Source organism: Abramis brama, assembly GCF_963993115.1.
Source record: "Abramis brama genome assembly, chromosome: 20".
In the NCBI taxonomy this organism is placed as follows: domain Eukaryota; kingdom Metazoa; phylum Chordata; class Actinopteri; order Cypriniformes; family Leuciscidae; genus Abramis; species Abramis brama.
The window spans coordinates 14,609,686-14,631,172 of NC_139982.1; the positions used below are offsets into that span (position 1 = coordinate 14,609,686).

Sequence of the window (21,487 nt, forward strand, 5' to 3'; positions counted from 1 at the left end):
CGTCGGGGCGACGATTCAAGAGCTGGGGGTAGATTGTGGCAAGGTGGGTGACGTAGTTCAGTTTCATTGGCTCATTGGTACATGATTGTCACCCACCATAGCCTATTGGAGGTGGCACTGATGGTATTTTAAGGCTGGAGTTAGATCGCCTGGTGTGCGTCACGACTGGGACCGCCCATACTGAGCGCGCTGGTGTAGACGGTACGTGGTTTCTCTTGGTTTGTAGCTGTTTGGCTAATAGACGTGAGCATGTGGATTTTAAATGTAGACTTTCTCTTTTCTCAGTGCGTTTTATGCCTGGTTGGGTCATAGGCTGTCCACTGCATGTTAGGTATGTGCGCGATTCTTTTTACCTACTGTTATTTTGGCGTCGGGTGATTAATTATCTGTTTAACTCTTAGCCGTGAAATCAGTGAAAAGTCTTCCTGCATGTTAATTCATTATGAGCTGTGAGTGACCTTACACCCCGCGTGGCACGAGGAATTGCGTGGGGTAAGTGTGATTTAATCTGCTTCCTCTTTTTCACAAGACCAGTATCTAATTAAGCATTCTTCCTTCTTAGTGCGCTGAGCTGTCTCTTCCATCGCGTTTCTTGAAGGCGGAAGTTTATATCCGTTGTTAAAGGAGGATGCGCTGCTGTTTTTCCTTTCCTGCTGTTTTTGGGGCTGGTTTACATCTAGGGCATTATTAATGTCATCGTTCGTGCCCTGTTAAGTGTTTACGCTCAGGGAACTCTGATTCTGGGACCTGCTTCAGTGATCATTCGAACTGTTGCATTCATTTCATTTTTGTGTTTATGTCGTTGTTTACTAGTATTTTGTTTTGTATATTTGCAATAGTTTAAGCTTGTTATTGTAATAGTGTTTCTTTATAAATGTTTGTGTTTACTTTGATGGAAATATTTCCACTGTATTATTGAACTTAATTTGTTTTGTTTGCTTTGGTGTATTCTAGGCACTGCTGGCTCGAGGCTGGGAGGCTAGCTAGCTAGTTTGGAGTACTACAGGTGGTGGTGCAGTTGTGTGGAGTGCAGTGCTGCTTGGATTCACCTCTCACTGTGTGTGCGTGTGTGTGTGTGCGTGTTACACAAATCCACAGATAGGGTCTTCACTCCATCTAGCCTGCCCCAGCCACTGGAAAGCCTGTGTCTTTTATGTCTTTTGTTTATTTTTTTGTTGTGACTATTTTCCAATTGACATCTTTATTTTTGTCCAGTACACAGAGTATCTGATTGCGACAGTGCTTGATGGTGACCAGACATTGATTATCATGGAACATTTTAACTATTTATGATGATTTGAATAAAGTCTTTTTGTACATTGTTCACACGCCTCTCTCGGATTATTTCAGCCTACGAACCTGTGTCCCTTATTTTGGTCATTTCCCCGTTTCTTTACGGGGTGGCGTAGTCGGATTGTATTTGTTCAAACGTACTTATAACGTTGATTTTCCCCTCCCCCCTTCCTTCAGCATTGCCACATTTGTTTTGCAAATTTGCAATTTAGACAAAATTAGGTCTCACAGAAGGCATTTATTATGGTGCTGCCTACATTTAATAGCAATCTTTGCTTTGAAGGCACTACAAATTAAAATGCTGTTTAGATAGGCAGCTGTCAAGCTTTTTTCCTCTTATTAAACAGCTGCTTATGGATTATAATTACCTACTGAGAAATTAGGAACTTCCTTGTGTTTTGTTATCTTTGTGCTTAGTTACTGCATACAAGGGGTGATATTTCCTTAAGTCAATGTGAAACCCTGTTTATAACCTGTTTTTTACATCAATACAAGTGCATTTCTGAAAAATGTAGGACATGAATTGATTTTATCATTTTGGGAATTGATTGGATGGTGAAAAGTGGGTGTTACATACCAGAACGGAGCCAGATCTGATGCAAACCGTGAACTATTGCACTGGAGGATGGAATCAATCATATGTAACATTTATCATGTCCTTTACTAATGGAGCGCATCACATGACACTTGACAGATGTCACAACGCACTCGTGCCGCACGTGAGAACTGTCACGTTACAACCTCACAATATCCGTTTACCTGGAGCTGAACGCACAAACACGTGACTGCACACATCACATGCTATTTATTCTCATGAGCACAAAGATACAGAGGTCTTTCACTCCGCTGAGGGTCAGAATGTCACTATGTTCACAGCCCAAAAGGAACATCTTCCGTCATTCAGTGTTTTGAAGACACGTACGCTCATTTAAGTAGTATTCCACATCTGTCTTGCTGTGGTTTGTGAAGTACATGACTTTTCACCTTATACTCATCATCATCAAAGAGAGAGCAGCAATCCCCAAATCCACAGAGAATAGACTACCGAATGTGTGTGTGTGTGTGTGTGTGTGTGTGTGTGGGAGAGAGAGAAATAATTTAATCATTCATTTATGAGTCTGGAGGGAGTATGACCAGGAAGTATGAGGAAGTATGACTATTTATGAAATACTGTAGTACTTCAGCATTATTTCTCCAGTATATATACACACTACGCACAGCATGTGATTCTTCATATTTGTTCAAGTTTTTTCAAAGTTATCTGGTCTTTAACAATCCCAAAACGTTAGCACAAAAACATTATCTATACAGTTCATGGAACGTTCGTCTAACAGTTTTTAAATGTTACTATTGTTTTACACCTTTCAGAGAACATTTTATTATATTATAACCTTTATTTTACCAGGAAAGGAAGCACAATGAGATTAAGAATCTCTTTTACAAGAGCGTCCTGGCCAAGACTGACAGAAACAGCTCATTTGAGTTTAACAGATAACATCCATCAATACAATCCAATCAAATTTCACTATCAATACATAACTAGTTAAAACATCTACAGCCCGATGCTTCATTCTCCAAATCATTTAAAACTACTTTGAAAATGTCCAATGAAACCAGCTCCCTAAGTTTCAACGTACTTTGCAAATTATTCCAGGCAGAGGGAGCAGCAAATTTAAATGCCATTTTCCCCAATTCAGTACGTACCACTGGAACAGACAGTAAGAATAATTCCTGGGACCGTAAGCTATAGCTACAAACATACTTTTTACAGATGTATGTATAAAGATATGAAGGAAGTAGACCCAGGATAGATTTATAAATAAAAACATGCCAGTGTTTTTGTCTTCGGATGGACAAAGCAGACCATCCAATCAGAGTATACAACACACAATGATGAGTGAGGGTTTTAAGATTTGTTATGAACTTCAGTGCACCATGATAAACAGTGTCTAAAGCATGTAAACACTGTGACAATGCATGCATATATATAACATCATCATAGTCCAGTACAGACATAAAAGTGGCTGCAACAAGCCTTTTTCAGGAAGCCTGAACATGCAACATGTATATGGAGGCCTCAGCGGTATAACTCTCATAAAGAGCAGAAGCCTAGCACATATATCAGCAATACAATAAGTATATGGAGGCCTCAGCAGTACGACTCTCATATGGAGAGGAAGCCTACAACAAATACTTGACACCAAACTAGCTTGCTATTTGCATGAAGGCCTCAGCAGAATGACTCTAAAAGTAGAGGAAGCCTGAAACATGCAATATATATATGGAGGCCTCAGCAGTACGACCCTCATATGGCGAGGAAGCCTAGCACATATATCAGCAATACAATAAGTATATGGAGGCCTCAGCAGTACGACTCTCTAGGGAGAGGAAGCCTACAACATATGCTTGACACCAAACTAGCTTGCTATTTGCATGAAGGCCTCAGCAGAATGACTCTAAAAGTAGAGGAAGCCTGAAACATGCAATATATATATGGAGGCCTCAGCAGTACGACCCTCCTATGGAGAGGAAGCCTAACACATATATCAGCAATAACTATCCCGCTCAATAAAAAATATGGAGGCCTCAACAATACAACCCTTATATGGAGAGGAAGCCTACTACATATACAGACAAAAGCTAGCTATTTGCATGAAGGTCTCAGCAGGATGACTAAAAAACAGAGAGAGCCTGAAACCTGCAATATGTATATGGAGGCCTCAGCAGTACGACTCTCATATGGAGAGGAAGCCTAACATATAAACCAGCAAAAACTAGCCCGCCTAGGCTCTATAAGTACATGGAGGCCTCAACAATACAACCCTTATATGGAGAGGAAGCCTACTACATATACTGCCACGAAACTAGCCCGCTATTTGCATGAAGGCTTCTGCAGGATGACTCTGAAAGTAGAGGAAGCCTGAAACATGCAATATGAATATGGAGGCCTCAGCAGTACGACTCTCATATAGAGAGGAAGCCTAGCACACATATCAGCAATACAAAAAGTATATATGGAGGCCTCAGCAATACGACCCTCATATGGAGAGGAAGCCTACTACATATACTAACAGAAAAACTAGCTTGCTATTTGCATGAAGGCCTCAGCAGGATGACTCTAAAGTAGAGGAAGTCTGAGACATGCAATAAGTATATGGAGGCCTCAGCAGTACGACCCTCATATGGAGGGGAAGCCTAACACATATGCCGACAATAACTAGTCCGCCTAGGCTCTATAGGTATATGGAGGCCTCAACAATACGACCCTCAAATGGAGAGGAAGCCTACTACATATACCGACACAAAACTACCTTGCTATTGCATAAAAGGCCTCTGCAGGATGACTCTAAGAGTAGAGGAAGCCTGAAACACACAATAAGTATAAGTATATGGAAGCGACTCCTATATTGAGAGGAAAACTACTACATATACTGTTTACAAGCTAGCTTATTAGATAAAGAAACATATCTACTCTGTTCAGCTATACACCAAGCCCGATGCAGACCGTCAGATTAATCTTTCCCCATCATCATAGGTCCGCTGGGCCTGATGTTACTTTAAAATGGGGAAAGAGGGAAGGCGGGCTTAAAAGAGGAGGAAAAAAGCCTATCTGCTCCTTCCAGGGTGATCCTCCTCACGCCTAGTCTGGAAGTCCTCTCTCCTTACCCCCCGCCTTCTCCTCCTGGACTCGCGCCGTCTCATGGCCTTGCTCCGTACAAGAGGAGGGGCACGAGCGGCGACCGAGTCCCGCTGGTCCTGCCTACGCTCCTCGAAGCGAGGCGGACCAGGACCCCAGGGGCGTCTGGGTGCGGACCTTGACCGGAGCGGTATACAGGACCTGTATGCTGCCGAGCGCGCCTTCGCCTCTCTAAACTTTCCGACCACCGCCTCGACGGAGGTTCCAAAAAGTTCAGAGGGCGAAACCGGGGCATCGAGGAGAAAAGTCCTCTCTTTCTCCCCAATGCCAGCCAGGTTCACCCACAGGTGCCTCTCCGTGACCACCATGGCAGCCATCGAACGACCGATGGCCGCCGCTGTCTGCTTAGTGCCCCGGAGAGCCAGGTCTGTGGTGCGGCGCAGCTCAGCCACCGCATCAGGGGATAAGCCCTGACCCTGGTCCAGGTCCTTCAGCAGGTCAGCCTGGTACGCCTGCAACACAGCCATCGTGTGCAGTGCACCACAAGCCTGACCTGCCGCCGCGTACGCCCTGCCATTCAACCGAGATGTGGTCTGAAGGGGTTTGGATGGCAGGGTGGGAGTCCTCAGCATCGATGCCCCCTCCCCCGCCAAATAGTTGGTGAAGGAATCTTCAATGGGAGGCATCGACGCGTAACCATGCTCCTGCATCGCCTCCACGTTTGCATAACTCAAACGCTGGAAGCGATGAATGCGCGAGGAGTATGGTTTCTTCCATGCCTTCACGACCTGAGAATGGAGGTCGGGAAGGAATGGAAGGCTCCCAGGAATCGATGGGGTGTGGCCAGAGAGGAAGCGCTCGTCGAGCCTCCCACGAGCAGCTTCCTCTCTTACGCGGTGCCAGGGCAACTCGAGCCTGGCAGTGGCACGCTCCATCACCTCCATCAATTCCTCATACATGGGGCAGGAGGGCTGGGCAGGCTCAAGCATCTCAGCATCCTCGCCCGCCTCTCGCTCCTCCTGCTCGCCCTGGCTTGACGCCAGAAGAGCACTGCCTGCTGGCCTAGAAGATGCCGAAGATGCATCATCATCGGCCAGCAGCTCGTCCTGGTCCCGCGCTGACGATTGAGAGAGATTCACCCCTCTCTCAAACTCGTCAGCGAGGTCTCTTTGTGATCCCCACGATCTGAGTCTTCTCTTGGCCTCGGCGCGAGAGGGACCCGATCCGCGGGGCAAAGAAGACTGTCCCTCTTCTCGAGGGGAGAGGGACAGTCTTCTTTGCCCCGTGGATCGGGAACGAAGCGCCCTCAAGGGAAGACGCTCGCAGTGAACGCACTCCGCCCCCTCGAGAGCAGAGCGCGCGTGCTCTTCACCCAGACACCAAACACACAGGTCGTGTGAATCACCAGGTGCGAGACACCTCTCGCACGGGTAAACAAACTTCCTAAATGTTTTCTTCGCACATTTCTCCATACCAACTTACAGCACTCAGTAAATCAGTCCCTGAAGACGAAAAGAGGATGACATGTTCTCTGGGCGCTCTATTTATACTTCCTGGGCACCCCAGAGCGTCACGTCACGGCTGACACGGGCCAATGCGATTGGCGGGTTTCCACAGGTACTTCAGTCATTGGTCATGCTGAGGCGATTCCCCATAACGTCGATGACGTATTGTCGAGGTTCCCTTCGAAAGGGAACTATATATAACTGTATCATCAGTGTAATAATGAAAATTTACATTATGAACATTTTGATCAATATTATTAATATATAGAGTAAATAGGAGTGGTCCTAGGACTGACCCCTGTGGCACACCTTTAGTTACATTGAGTGAACCAGAGATAAAACATTCTGCCTGTACAAATTGAGTTCTGTTTGAGAGATAGTTATTAAACCAACCAATAGTATGTTTAGATAATCCAATACTGACAAGTCGTTGTATAAGTAAGGTATGATCAACAGTATCAAATGCTTTTGATAGATCGATGAATAAGGCTGCACAGTGTTTCATGTTATCAACAGATTCAATAAAATCATTTAGTACTTTTAAGGCTGCCGTAGTTGTGCTATGTTGTTTTCTAAAACCAGATTGAAAATCAGACAGGGTATTATTAACAGACAGAAAGTCCTTTAATTGCTTGTTGACAAATGTTTCCAGGACTTTGGCCAAGACTGACAGCTTGGAAATTGGCCGGTAATTATTTGGGTGTGTGGGATCTCCACCTTTAAACAGGGGAAGAACAAAAGCTGATTTCCTTATAAGTGAAATTTCATTTAAGAAAAAGGTTAAAAATATGAGCCAGAGGTGGGGCAATAAAATCAGCTGCTAGCTTTAAAAAGTAAGGTTCCAATTTTCAGGACCTGCCAATTTTGAAACATCTAAAGATCTAAGGGCTTTGCACACCTCAAAGATTGTAATTGGTGAAAAGCTTTTGCCCATGCCAGGTTGCGCTCATAAAGCATATTTGGTAAAGGATGAGAAAACCATGCATTATTCCGACCCTTTACCCTGTGCCTTTTGAGAGGAGCATGTTTGTTGACTAAAGCAGAAAAATTTACATAAAAAAAATTCCAGACCAAAAATTAAACCAACCAGGTCTACCATGCAAAAACAGGACTGGAGAGATTAAAACATTATTTTCCCATAATGTTTGCAAAATAATAAAATGGAATGTTCCCTTAATGTTCACATAACCAAGATTTTCATAATGTTAGCAAAGAACATATTTTCATCAGCTGGGATGGGACTACAGAGAATGTCTGGGACATTAAAAAACATCACAGGGAACAGGGAAACTCTCTACTCACTAGTTCACTTTCACAGCCTTGTTGTCTTTATAATCGTGCTTTTGCAAACTATTATAACTCAAACTTAAGGGAAAATGTTATACAGAACGAAAGAGTTGTCGGAAGCTTAATGACTGTGACACTGAAGTCATGTGACCATGGCGTAGTTCGTTTTTTTTCTTTTTTCTACGTCTAGCTTTTTTTATTTAATTTTTTTTTACTTCTGGCGATTTTATGATGAACAAAATGTGTAAGAACCATAAACTTTTGTTGGTCCAAGAGTCTCCTATCCTTGTATTGTGACAAAAAAGACAGACATTTTGCCTGAAAATAAGATTTAAAATAAAATAAACATATGACAGATTCATAAAATGTACCTTCTGGGTTTCAAAGGCCTCGCGGAGCCTCAGGTAGTTTGTTAGAGCTCTCATAGCGATTGGAAGCTTGCCAATGACCTTCAGGTCGATGGGGCGTCTGTGTGCTGAAGTGATGAAGGTGTTCATCCACCAGTATGTGCTTTTGGACAGCAGGTTTACAAACGGCTGCAGGAATCGAACCCCCAGGTCCTGTAAATCCTCCGGGGGCTTCACTTCAGGGGCGTATGCGAAACACATATAACGCTGTAGAAAAACGTGAGAAAACTGTCAAAATTGTACACAAAAGAAAATGCCAGTTCAAAAGCAATGTTTCCAATCTCAACATTAAAGAACAGAAATGAAAGGGGTCATGACACGGGAAATCAAATCAAATTTGCCTTGATCTTTTTACATATAAAATGCCTTTGTACCATGAATACATCCTGCAAGTTTCATAGCTTAAAACACCCTCATTATTTAACAAAGCAGTTATTTAATCAAACTCCAAAAATGGCTCATTTGGATATTGTGGGATACATTTACATATGCCTGCCTCCAGAGCAAGACATCAACAAATAGTTTTACATCATCGTACCATAGCTACACCAGACACTAACTTCATGTCGCGTCAAAAGCAAACAGAACCCATTATAAATCACAGCTGTCTACACTGGAATCAGTATGCAGATGCCCATTCACTTTCTGACATCCTTCACACGCTTGCGTCTGGCGACAACAGGACAAATGGAAGAATCAATGGAAGCATAAAGCAACATTTGCTTTGCAAACAATGTGATAAATCTAAAGATATTTCACAAAAAACATCCTCATGGAAAAATATGTTATCCATATTATGTCATTTCATAAAATCATAACACATAACACTCTCTGCGCTCATACTGCCTATATTATGAGATGCATTTTCATCTGTCGTAAATAAGAAATATTTAAGCCTATAATTTATAATAAAGCAGCCAACATTTATGCAGCTTGAATATTCTACCAAATATCACCTTTTGTGTTCCACAGAAATAAGTAAAGCTTACCATTTACCATTTAAAACCCAGATTAAAGATCGGATTGCATTCAGAGCTACCCAAAAGCAGGCTGACAAAAGGCTGACATAGCAGACTTTTTATATTATCCGAGACTGCAATAAGAGTATATTGCAAGAAATCGAAAGCCAGAGGCTGAAGAATAAGAATGGAGAATCAACGACTAAGAATACAAATCACAGACACACAATCATTACCCTGGTCATGATGACATTGATCTCCACGGCCAACAGCAGACCGTACAGCAGGCTCAGTAACCCAGTGATCCCGAACCGCAGCTGTCTCAGGCCGATCCCATGCTCCGTGTACTTGGCAAACTTGATCGTTTTTGAGACAAATGCCAGAACCCAGTAAATGAGCAAAGCTGTGAAAGAAAAATAAAGCAAAAACAAATTATTAATTATTATTATTATAATTTTATTATAATAATTTATGCTATTTTAACGGTTCCTAATTTTGTTTTGGAGATCTCCTACAATAAGTTTATATGCATCCATAATATACAGTGCAGCATCACCTCTTTTCTCACAGTGTCTGAAACTGTTTGATAAAGGATTGTGTCTCTCTAAACCCCGCCTTTTTGAGAGCTTCCTCTGCTCTGATTGGTCAGATGGTCCAGTCTGTTGTGATCGGTTTACCGTGTTAATTTGAGCTCTTTGGAAGTGAAACAAAGTATATATGTCAAGGAGACGCAGAAAACAGCGTCTCCTTGACATGTCGACAACACGAACCAAACTCTTCAGGGCTCAGCTATGACTACAGTGTTTGAGGGTCAATGTAGAGTAGTTTGCTGGCAGCCAATGAAGACCATAGGCCGGCATTATGCACATTTGTTACAAACCAATGTAAGTTTGTGAAGGAAGTACGAATCGGTTCTTTCTTTTGGGAGACAAAAATTCCATGTATCTGCCCTTTGATCTTTGAAACTTTGCAGACCTTTACCAAAAGCTGTATTGCTGTACACACTACATGAAAGGTAATATCCGAAAAAAGCATAATAGGGGGAACTTTAAAACGGCTTCACACTCCAGATGTTAGATAAGGTTAGAGTCTTTTAAGAGGTCCTGCCATTCTCAAAAATATTACAGTCGAGGAATGTGATTGTAGGGCTGAAACTTCAATCTCTTGACGTTCAGATGATTTGAAGTCATTGTGACAAACCATTTTATTCTGGAAATTACATTTTTGTCGGAAAATAGCATTGGACCCACCAAGTCTGTACATGGGATCTGTGTGAAAGGAGCTGTTGCAATTCAAAACATATTCCAAAGTACACATACTTCTTAAATGTACATGCCACATCCAAATAAAAAGAAAAGTCAATCCTTAAAAAGCAAAACACACTATAAAGTTGACACATACTGATCAGTAGTTTGGGGAAGTTGGATGTCTCGATGTTGTGGTAGTAAATGATTGACGTGATGGCGGCCATGAAGGCCAAACATGATGGCATATAGAGATGCAGGTGGACCGACTGATTAAACCTGAGAAAGAGAGAGACCGTATTAGATATAGATCAACATTTCCAATTCCATGAAAAAATAGGCTATATGACACAGACTGATGTACGAATAGGTTAATGTCATGTCCATGTAACATTACACGAAAAAATAAATTATATACATACTGTATTTATAGAAATTTTTGCATTAAACAATAATATTTTACACATCTTTTGGAGTGTGACGTTTTCATTACAGTCAAATTGATTTGGTTTATCCTTTATTCTCCAGATTTTCCTTTATACATAATGCCATTTTTGTTTTTAAAGAAATCAATACTTTTATTCAGCAAGGACACATTAGATTGATCAAAAGTGACAGCAAGACATTAATAATGTTACATTCTATTTCAAATATGTGCAGTTCTTTTGAACTTTCTATTCAAAGAGTCCTGAAAAGAGGTGTAATGGTTTTAAGCAGCACAACGGTTTTAAAACACTGATAATAATAGTACATATGAAGACTTCAGATGCAAAAGCCTCTAAGTGCCATCTGAAATTTCCTTCTAGAATGATCATTTTTATCAAGCTTGTATGTTTATGTTCACTTTTTTCACTTTAATGGCTATTGAAATTACTGTACTTAAATATACGAGCTTGATAAAAATACTAATTTTAGAAGAAAATTTTTTTAGATGGCACTTCATATCTTCATATTTTCTTCATATTTTTTGTGCAGCAAATCAGCATATTAGAATGATTTCTGAAGGATCGTGAGACACTAAAGACTGGAGTAATGATGCTGAAAATTCAGCTTTGCATCACAGGAATAAATTAGGTTTAATATATATTAAAATAGAAAACGTTGACACATGTTCAGTCATGTGATGCATATTGAACCGATAGATATGCATGTTTATTCTGCTATTGTGCTTATGTTCTATTTACTTTCACACTGCTGCTAAATATATGTTACTTTGTACACTCTATATATCACAGTCCTGCAAAGATGACAGAAAATTGACTCACAATTGTTGTCCTGCGGCAAAACATGAGAGCAGTTGTGTTTTAGACCAAACATGTAATGGTGAGTGAGTGTGACCTGGACGCATCAGTGAGAAGATATTTCTGCTAAATAAAACGATCCTGCTAGAACAATAGCATGAGAACTTTCCGATGTCTGTTCCGTCTGTATCATCTCAGTGAGCTTTCGTGAGGTTTTACACATGCGCAGTAATGTGAATTTAGATTTTCCGACGTTTCAGTGTAAATGAGACATTTTTGGAAAACGCTTGAAAACACTAGTGTGGACTGAAACGAAAATGCCGTTTTCAAATGTATCTGGATTAATGTAGACGTAGACTTAATTGTCATAAAAATCTGTCATTTGAGGAACATGTCCAGGGCATGTTCCTCAACAGGCTTAATGAGCTTTTATCTCACCCGTCGGACACGATGCCCTCTGCTATTTCACACACGACGACGAAGAGCAGGATGAAGGTGAGGATCCAGCGGAGGTTGTGTCCGGGGAAGTGTAGCCAAGTGCTGTGATGGATGTGCACCTTGGAGCTCTGACTCCCCCAACCTACAATTCAATGATTACAAATCTGTGACTTACAGCAATATATTTCTCCATGTCAGGAAGTGATGTAAACTATCCTCGAGGAATAAATCGTTTGTCCGTATATCATCATCTCAACTAAAGAACATCACATTCGTATTTGGCCGGTGCTTTTATGCAAACTTTTTATATGGGGCAAATATACCGTGTGGCAACGGGAAAACTTGTTCCATGACACAAACAATCTGTCTGATTTGTTGCAATATAACTGGGACAGATTTTACCCTAGATATCCAGAAGAACTGGACATTAGGGATATGGGGAAGCTGAATTTTTTTGAAATATCATGCATAAAATTGTATGGAATTTAATGATTCTGATTCACTAACAATTCCATTAACAATTGCTTTGGTAACTTATATTGTATTTATTCGGTTGAAATTCCAACAGAACAGATAACAAATCAGAAATAGGTACATTTAATTATTTCAAAAAGTATTTAAACAGACTGTTCCAACTGATTCATAAGAGTTTTTGATTCACTAAAAAGAAACAAACCATTAGAGATTTCTTTTGGAATCGGACAATGGAAACACATTGGTCACTATTTCTTTTGCAACATTGCAGCCATCAGTAGGATTAAAGTTGTGAAAATCAATCAATAGAGGTGAAATAACTAACCATGGTTTTATTGTAGTAAAAGTGTAGTAATCATGTTTTTTTTGGCGGATTGATAACTATTTGTATAACCGCAGTTTTACTACAAATACCACAAATACCATGGTTAAACTATGTTTTGTTTTTTTAGTAGTAAAACTATGGTTCATTTTTGAAGCACAAAAGTGTTAGCCAATCAGCTCTTGGAGTGAATGGAGGCGGGGCTACTTGTTTTACCAATGAACCCTTTTCACCGACTGATGACACGTTTCCACAGTTATTCAAATTTACACAAAACATACACGTTTATAACACTATACATTGTGCTATATTACCTTGACAGTAAATGACCAAACCAAATTAATGCTGCTGCTTGTTTCTATAAAACGGCTGAGGGAGTGACGGAAACTATGATATATTTCCCTCTTTTGGAAAGTTGTGGAAACGCTATCATGGATTTTTTTTATTTTTCTATTAGAGCAAATGGGAACACAAACAAATATGTTTGCTGTCATCTCCCGTTCACCGCTATTGAAGTTTACCCATCTATGAAGACTACCGCTTCTGAGAACACCGGAAACTTGGCACAAGGGGGCAGGACGTAAAATAAAGCTTATCAAAAATCAGAATTGATTCAGAATCATTCGGAAAATTAATAATACAAAGTATGAGAGTAGGTGTCAGGTTAGCTCATTTTAACATTAGTGGGATTGTTGAATGTTGACTCTTCTGGTATGGCAAAACGAACAGCGACCTTCATGTAACTCGACTCTCTGACTCTCTTCGGCTCTACATTCCACCCCTAAGGTCACATTTGATTATCTAAAATTATTTCCCACACCAGGATGCCAAACTCTATCCAGGTCTCCCAATGTGGTTCGCCAAATCAGATTTTCTGGCGAATGACTACTTGAGTGCAAATCAATTATGCAGTGTTTATCTCATAATGAGTGAGCCCAATGTTCAGAAATGATTTTCAAAGAGCTCATTAATCATTTCCTGTCTGTTTCTCTGATATACAGTCAAAACAAAAATTATTCAGACACCAGATATATTATTTTTTACTAGTGGGTGCAAGACACTATAGTTCATTTATGTAAGTGAGGATAGCAAAATAAAGTAAACCGTGACAAATTATACCCAAAATTTCGTCATATAGTGGAATACCAGTGAAATGAATACCATGTTTTGCTTAAGTGTTTTTTCTTTAATTGCTAATGCAACCTTTTTAGACCACAGACTGAACAAAATTAAGCATTGCATGGTAATCGGTTGACCTAAATTGGTATTATCTAATTGTGTACTTAAATTTAACAGCTGACAAATATTCAACCTAATTCATCTGTGAGACAGTCTAACAGAAGGATGGTCAAAACTGAGTTCTGTCTGAATAAATTTTGGTTTGACTGTATATAAACCTGCATGTCTGTCTGTCTGTCTGTCTGTCTGTCTGTCTATCTATCTATCTATCTATCTCATCCATCCATATTAAAGTTAGAGTATGTAGTTAAAGTATATTTAGTCACTCCAGCCTTTCAGTATTGTGACACAAACATGCACTAGTTCTCACCTGTCTCTGACACTCACCGATGAAGAGGATAGGAAATGTGATGAAGAGCAGGAAGACGTGCGGCACCACTGTGAGTGCGTCCAGGAAGCAGCCGTTGTTGAGGACACCGGCATCCACATTGTAAGCGGCTGAGTTGTTGTCGTTGCCGCAGAATGCCAAGGACATGGTGGTATCGGGTCTCTGGGTTGATCCGGCAGAAGAAAGACAGAGGCAGGTGGAGAAAGAGGACAAAGAAGAGGGTTAAAAGCTGAAAGAGATCCTCTCAGAGCATAATCGGTCCACAGAGGAGCCGTTACATCCTTGCTGTAGGTGGAGAAAATCCTGAAGTGAATCACTGCACAGGTAGAGCACAAAAACGGCTCCGGTCCGGCATGGGATGAGCACATCCAAACAGCTTCATTTCGACAGGGGGGCGCCTGCATCGGATTCCACCCACATGCATGCTTTTAAACACCGCCGCGGCTTAATGGCATTAAAAAACAAAAAAGCATCTCAGTGCGTGCGCAGACTCATGCGTGTGTTCGGATCTTCCTGTGATCAAAAGCTCACAGTTGACCTTGTGGGAGGAAAGCTGGATGGCGGAGTGTGTGCATGAGAGTATGACGAGGAGAGAGAGAAGGAGCGAGAGACACAGCATGATGGAGGGGAGAGGGAGGAAGGGAGGGAGGGGGAGAACTGCATAGCGGGCGGCATTGAAAAACCGGCACACATGTCACAGTGAGGTTCACGCTATGAGACGTCAAACATTATGAGCGGTGAACTGACTCACAGTCACAGCTTGGTCGGATTGTCAGGAAATTCAAAAACCAAAGCGAACCTATGAGACGGTTGAAGGACGAAAGGCCTTGTAACAAGGACAAACAGATATGGTTTGTTCTGTGGCAGATGCTGAAATCTAGAAAGCAGTGTGGCTGATAAAATGTCAATATATAACAATTTAAGAACAGTAAATTATATTTATATTACATAATATTTGCAATATTTGGAAAGGAAATGTAATGATCTAAGATCTGAATGTAGGTTTTATTTAACTCAACAACTGCCGATAAATCACTAAACAAAATGGAAACAAACAAACAAACAAACAAACAAACAAACAAACAAACAAACAAAAACACAGAAAAGACGAACAAACCAAATACAAAACAGAACAAAAACAGAAAAGCAAATAAAACTAAATAAATACAAAACAAAATGAAGGGAAAGGAAAAACATTAAACAAAATGAAAACAGAACACAAATAAAAACAAAAAACACAGAAAAGACGAACAAAACAAATACAAAGGAGAACAAAAACATAAAAAAACTAACAAAACTAAATAAATACAAACAAAAGGAAAGCAAAAAAGGAAAAGCAAAACAAAACAAAATGAAAAAAAAAACATTAAAAAAACATATTTACATGTGTGCTTGCAAATATACTTGTGCTTGCGTGGATACATGCACACGAGCAACTAAAACATGCACACACAATTTTATTGCATGCTTTCTTTTTCAGAGATAAACTTTAACCTCAGGTCAATGAGGCTCAGATCAATGAGGCTTACGATCAATCAGCTTCAACAATAAATACAAAACCTGTCCTAATTGAAAGAAAGTCTGAATCCGATATTTGGTGATAATGTTGTGATGTAATGTAATGTAATGTAATGATAAAACGAGAGATTTATAAGCTATTTTTTTTTAGGTCGGTCATTTTTGACCGGGAACACCACAAGTGTGACTTTGTTCCGCTTTGAAACAAAAGCATTTCAAAACAAACTTCCTGGTTAAACATTAAAGCACACTAGCGTAATAATAAACAGTGCAAATGTCATCCATATTTTGTTGAACATTGACAAAATGATCCATAAATAATGTTTTTTTCACTCAAAATCTGAGGTGCATGAGTTCAGATCAATGAGGCCTACGATCAATCAGTTCCAAAAAGAAATACAAAAACTGTCCTAATTGAAAGAAAACAAGCTGGCAAAAAGATTGAATCCAATATTTGGCGATTATAATATAGGTCATTTTTGACCGGGAACACAAAAAGGTCTCTAACAGGGCTTTTAAACACGCTTTTTAAATGTGAAAGCGAATAAAAAAGGCTATGTCAAAATTTGTGTCAATTCAATGGTGCAGTTTGAAGAATTACCCCTTTCTGTGTATAGACAAGCTACCTGACCCATGCTGATATTAGATCTAAAGTTTATATGAACGGTGACCCTTATTACAGTCCAGAACTAAAACAACCACCTATTGCCATAGTGTGATAACCTTATGACACAGAGTGGTGAGAAGATAACGTGGTGGACCTATTACTCAAAGGTGTCAAGAACAGACAGGTGTGGTGTGTTATAGAGAAGTTATTTCAGTAAGGCAAAATGCAAATTCACTCTCCTGCCGGACCAGCAGATGCAGCAGAGCAACAGTTAAAATGCACCACAACTGAATCATAATGCAATTCCCTTAAAAGCAGCATTTTCTGAAGATTAAATGAGTAGCATGAGCCTATAATCTGCAGTACATGGCAGGTCAAATCAAAGGTGGGCCTAAAGGTTTATTTCTTTCAATATGCATTCATTTCTATTTGGACTGTAGTTAAAGTGTCCTTTAATAATCATCTAGATAAAAGCTCTTAGCTATGATCAGGTTATAGAGAGTCTATGTAACTGTATAACACTGGACATGTTCAAGAAATGTTCTCCTTCTTCTCCACCCCAAATACAAATAACATAAAAGATAAATAAAAGGTTATAGTTAACTCCATATTTTAAAGGCATACAGTTAAATAGTTGGGGTCATAAGTATATTAATAAAACATGTTGCAGAAAATGTATCCTATTTTCAGGACGCTTTCATGAAAACTAGGCAAATTTCCCTAATTTCATTCTCATTTATAATTTAAATAGCTAATTATTATATTATTAGGTCAGAGAGATAGGCTATTTGTTGTACAGTACAGTATACCTGCATGTAATTTATACTGATTTTGATTAAAAATTTAATTTAATTAAATAGATCTAATCAGAATGCATATAAACAGTTTATTTTGACTCCAAATGATACTGGACCATGAAAATCAAAGATTAAGGCCAATCACATTAACTGACTTCACAGATGAGACATCCTTGTGCATTTGCAAATAAAAAAACAAAAAATAAAAAAAAATAAAAACACTATATCTCTTTATAGAGCTCTGACACAAACACACCAAGATAAATGATTACTGTGGAGAACTGGTTGTAGTATATCGATTTTTTTATGATTATCTTTTGGGCTTCATCCCATTGAAACAGAGGATCAATTCCAAAACAACTGCGCATGCGCACAACATTTCCGTGTACTAACGGACAATGAATTCTATCGCATCCTGTCACAAGCAAAAACGTGTTAAAATTGTAAAGATGTCAAAATTTAGTCTAAAGCGAATCAGGTTCATATGTGGAAAACGTTTCATAAAAAGTTACAGCATCTTTCCTTAATATAGCTGCGTGACTACCATGGTGAAAAGCTCATGGTTTTCAACAACTCCCTCACTGGAAAATAGTCGAAAAACTGTATCAATATAGGCTACACAATTCAATACATCACTTCGTGTTTAAAGGCAATTTTCAGCATGTAGGTAAAACTCTACTATCATTGACATTTCTAATTAAAACCACTTTTCCTATTAATCAAAAAAGAAATTTGCATACCGGTCTGTAGCGCGTGATCATCATCCTGAAAATCCAGTTGTTCCCAAAACTGCGACCTCATATGATGATTTTCAATCCAGTCCAGAAACCTCACCGTCAAATAGAAGCGCCTAACTCACGCGGGAATATGTCAAGAATAAAAAATATCTGAAATGTGTCCGTTTCTTTGCCATATGGTCCGAGTTTTTCCCCAGAGGAACTAGCCAAGGTGCTGAAAAGAGCCTTTACACTTACAGAATCTGACAGTTTCACATTCCCAAACATCGATTTGAAAGTTGGTCGATGAATCCAGTCCATCCAGTCGTCACTCGTCACGTACACACGCGCGACGCAAACAATCAATCACAATCAATGATGCAACAGAACAAAGCGACTGGTCAATCAATCACACAATAGAAGAATACTGTAACCGACATGCAGCTGATTTTACAGCGTGCAGCGGTATTTCATGATAAACCAAGAGGATACAATTATAATTGGCCTATAATTTCTAATAATTGTAATAATAATTTGTTTCTTGGTTGAGACAAAAATGACCTAAAATTACTGCCTTCCTAAGAAAGTGATCCACTGATCCTTCGCTACGCGTAAGCTATTATGGCAAATTCGACAGGTGCTGAAGATGAAAACAAGCCAATCAGGACGTCAGCAGAGGATGTCGTCATCACAGCACAGCATTCCGCCTCTTTATGGCTCGAAACAAATCATAACAGAACATATCAGAAATCATATTAAACAAAAAGAGCGTTTTGTTAATGCATATTTGTTGCTTTGCAAACAACAGCATGTCTTAAATAATGTAGGCCTATTATGTATTTCTAAAACATTGTGCTTGATTTATAAAGCATAGGGGAATAACTGCATTTTCTTATAAGTGTTAGTTTAAATTTATGCTAAATTATGTGCTTTTTACTAAATGAATACTAAGGAATGGCTGTCGATTCTGTGGTCTGTTTTAAAATACCATTCTGCAATAAGAGCTACAGAAATATAAAAAGAATATAGATATTTATTGAGAATTAGTATATTACATACACACATGAAAAAAGGTAGCACACTAAATAAGGAAAAGGAAATCAACAGCAAAGACTTAAATTATCAGTTAGCCTATATAAGGGATGGGCAACATCGGTCCTGAAATGCCGCTGTCCTGCAGAGTTTACAGAATATAATATATATATACCGAATATATACAGTTATAGGTTTACAGAATGTGCAAAAAGTACACTCTAACTGATGTATAAAATAATATCTTACCCTCATGGTCTTTTCCCCCCTATCTTCTCCTATTTTTCCTTTGTTATTTTAAAAAAATGTAGCAAATCATTGTTAACTTTTTTTTTCTCCTGTATCTTCAGATCACATTGAACACATTGTTGATATATTTTGTGTATTGTATACAACGTTGTGTATCATTAATGTCATCTCTGTACGGTTTGCAATCATCATAAAATAAAAAAAAAAAAAGAAAAAAAAAAGAAAAATGAAAAAATGCTTAAGGGCACAATTACTATCTGCTGCAACCAGCAGGCCATTATTGGCAGTGCAGGAACAAGCGCCTTAAAGCACAAATAGGCTATTGTAGGCCTACGTTTCCAATGGATTCATCATGTCAGCTCGTCTAAAGAACCAATGAAATTAATAATTCCACGCACAGTAGTGCTGTAGACATTTATAGAAACATGCAGAAGCAAAAGGACATATCAAAGCTGCAATAATCATGCAGGAGTCATGACATGTAAGAGTCCCTTTGAACAACATCAACCAAAACGACCGTACAGCCTATGAATCACGGAAGAAGAATATATTGTGATATCTAAAGCCTGTTCCTTAAGAAATTTAATTAAGAAATTTATTTTTTTTAAATTACTAAAAATGATGTTAAAATTACTAAAAATATATGACTAATTATGACATACTTAGTGTCATGTCTAGTTTTGGTTTTATTTCATGTTCATGGTTCATGTCTTATGGCTTCTTTGTTTCCTGGTTTGTCATGTGATTCCTTTATCCCGTCATATGATCTTGTCATGCGCTTCCCTTGGTTCATGTGTTATATTCTCATTAGTTCTTGTTCTGTTTTCTCATTGGCTAATTGTTTAATTGTTCTCAGGTGTTCCTTGTAAGTCAGTAGTCTTTGTGTATATAGCCCTCATGTTTCCATTGTTCCTTTTTCATGTATTGCAGTATGGTTATACTTTGTTTTATGTTTTTGGATCTTCGAAATTATGACATACTAAGTAGTGGTGGGCAATGGAGGCTTTATGGATCACTGAAACAGTTGAAACAAATGTGCCATATTGTGTCGAGGCTTCGAAACAATCCGACACCCGTCTCCATGGTGACCCCTAGTGGTCAGAACTGTATAAATGCAATAAAATGCATTCTTTGTGTTCTTTTTGAAGAATTTTCAGAGCCTGATGAAATCGGTATAAATATGTGTTTAATACTGCAAAATACGCTCAATGTTACAGTCACTGCCCTTGCCGTCCAGAATAAAAGAGAACATCCCAATCGAGTGAAGGGATTTGTGGAAACTGTGGTTCCTAATTATTGTGATCCAACATTTGCCTCACATTTCAGGATGAAAAAAATATTTCAGGTGAAGGATAATTCACTTCTTACCGGGGAGACTGTGTTATGATCCATGACCTTATTTTTACTATAAAACTCTTACGACAAACATGTCTTCTAATGTCTTCAATTGTTGCGTATACTGAACTGCAGCAGACACATTGGTAAACGACTTTACTTGGACCCATTGTGTGAACTGTCTTTTTAATACCGCGTGGTTTATATACATGTTGCTTCTGATTGGGCTGACATTTTTCACACCCGCCAAACAAGAGAAAACTATCTCAAACCCCGTTACACACGGTTTCCAGGAAACATGTCGTTCAACCCGGAAACCGTAGCAAAATGTTGCGCACAGGTTTGAGATTGAACGTGCCACAGTTAAAATCCACAGACACTTGTTCATTGGTTCTCATGATTCATGGGGTGACCGAGATCATCGCCCCCAGCGGTGAACCATTGAAATTTCGAAGTGTTTCGAAACAGTTATGACGTAATGAAGCCTTATTTACTGAAATCACGTGACTCTGGCAGTTTGATACATGCTCTGAAACATTGATTCAGAACAAAAGATTTGTAAAGGTTTCAAAGCTTAATGAATCAATGTTTTGAAATTGCCATCACCAATACTAAGTCATAGTTATGACATGAAGTCAAAATTATGAGGTAAAAAGTCTAAATCATGACACTAACCAGAATTTTGACATAAAAAGCTTATAATTATTACATACTTAGTCATAATTGACATACCAAATTGTAATTGACAAAAAAGACAAAATTATGACATGCCAAATCATATTAATGACATAAAAAGTCAGGTTGGGGGGGGTTAGGGGGATGATACAGTTTTGCGAGAGATACTTTTGTAACTGTGCAT

General features: G+C 39.2%; 1 protein-coding gene across 6 annotated transcripts in view; it reads right to left on the bottom strand.

Moving 5' to 3' along the window:
* The window catches only part of abcc8 (ATP-binding cassette, sub-family C (CFTR/MRP), member 8), an 83,939-nt gene extending 65,576 nt beyond the window's left edge, over positions 1–18,363 (bottom strand). For 3 of the 6 annotated variants that reach the window (XM_084095058.1, XM_084095059.1, XM_084095057.1), the window contains exons 1-6: positions 14,653–14,983; positions 14,374–14,536; positions 12,012–12,153; positions 10,490–10,611; positions 9,325–9,491; positions 8,094–8,336 (exon numbers count right to left, since the gene is read on the bottom strand). In XM_084095058.1, coding sequence (XP_083951184.1) covers positions 8,094–8,336; positions 9,325–9,491; positions 10,490–10,611; positions 12,012–12,153; positions 14,374–14,536; positions 14,653–14,778 — 963 coding nt within the window. In that variant the 5' untranslated portion in view covers positions 14,779–14,983. Of the gene's footprint in view, positions 1–8,093; positions 8,337–9,324; positions 9,492–10,489; positions 10,612–12,011; positions 12,154–14,356; positions 14,537–14,652; positions 14,984–18,036 lie in introns of those variants that run through there. The other 3 variants (XM_084095061.1, XM_084095060.1, XM_084095062.1) reach the window with 2 other exon arrangements.
* Positions 18,364–21,487: the final 3,124 nt, after the last annotated feature.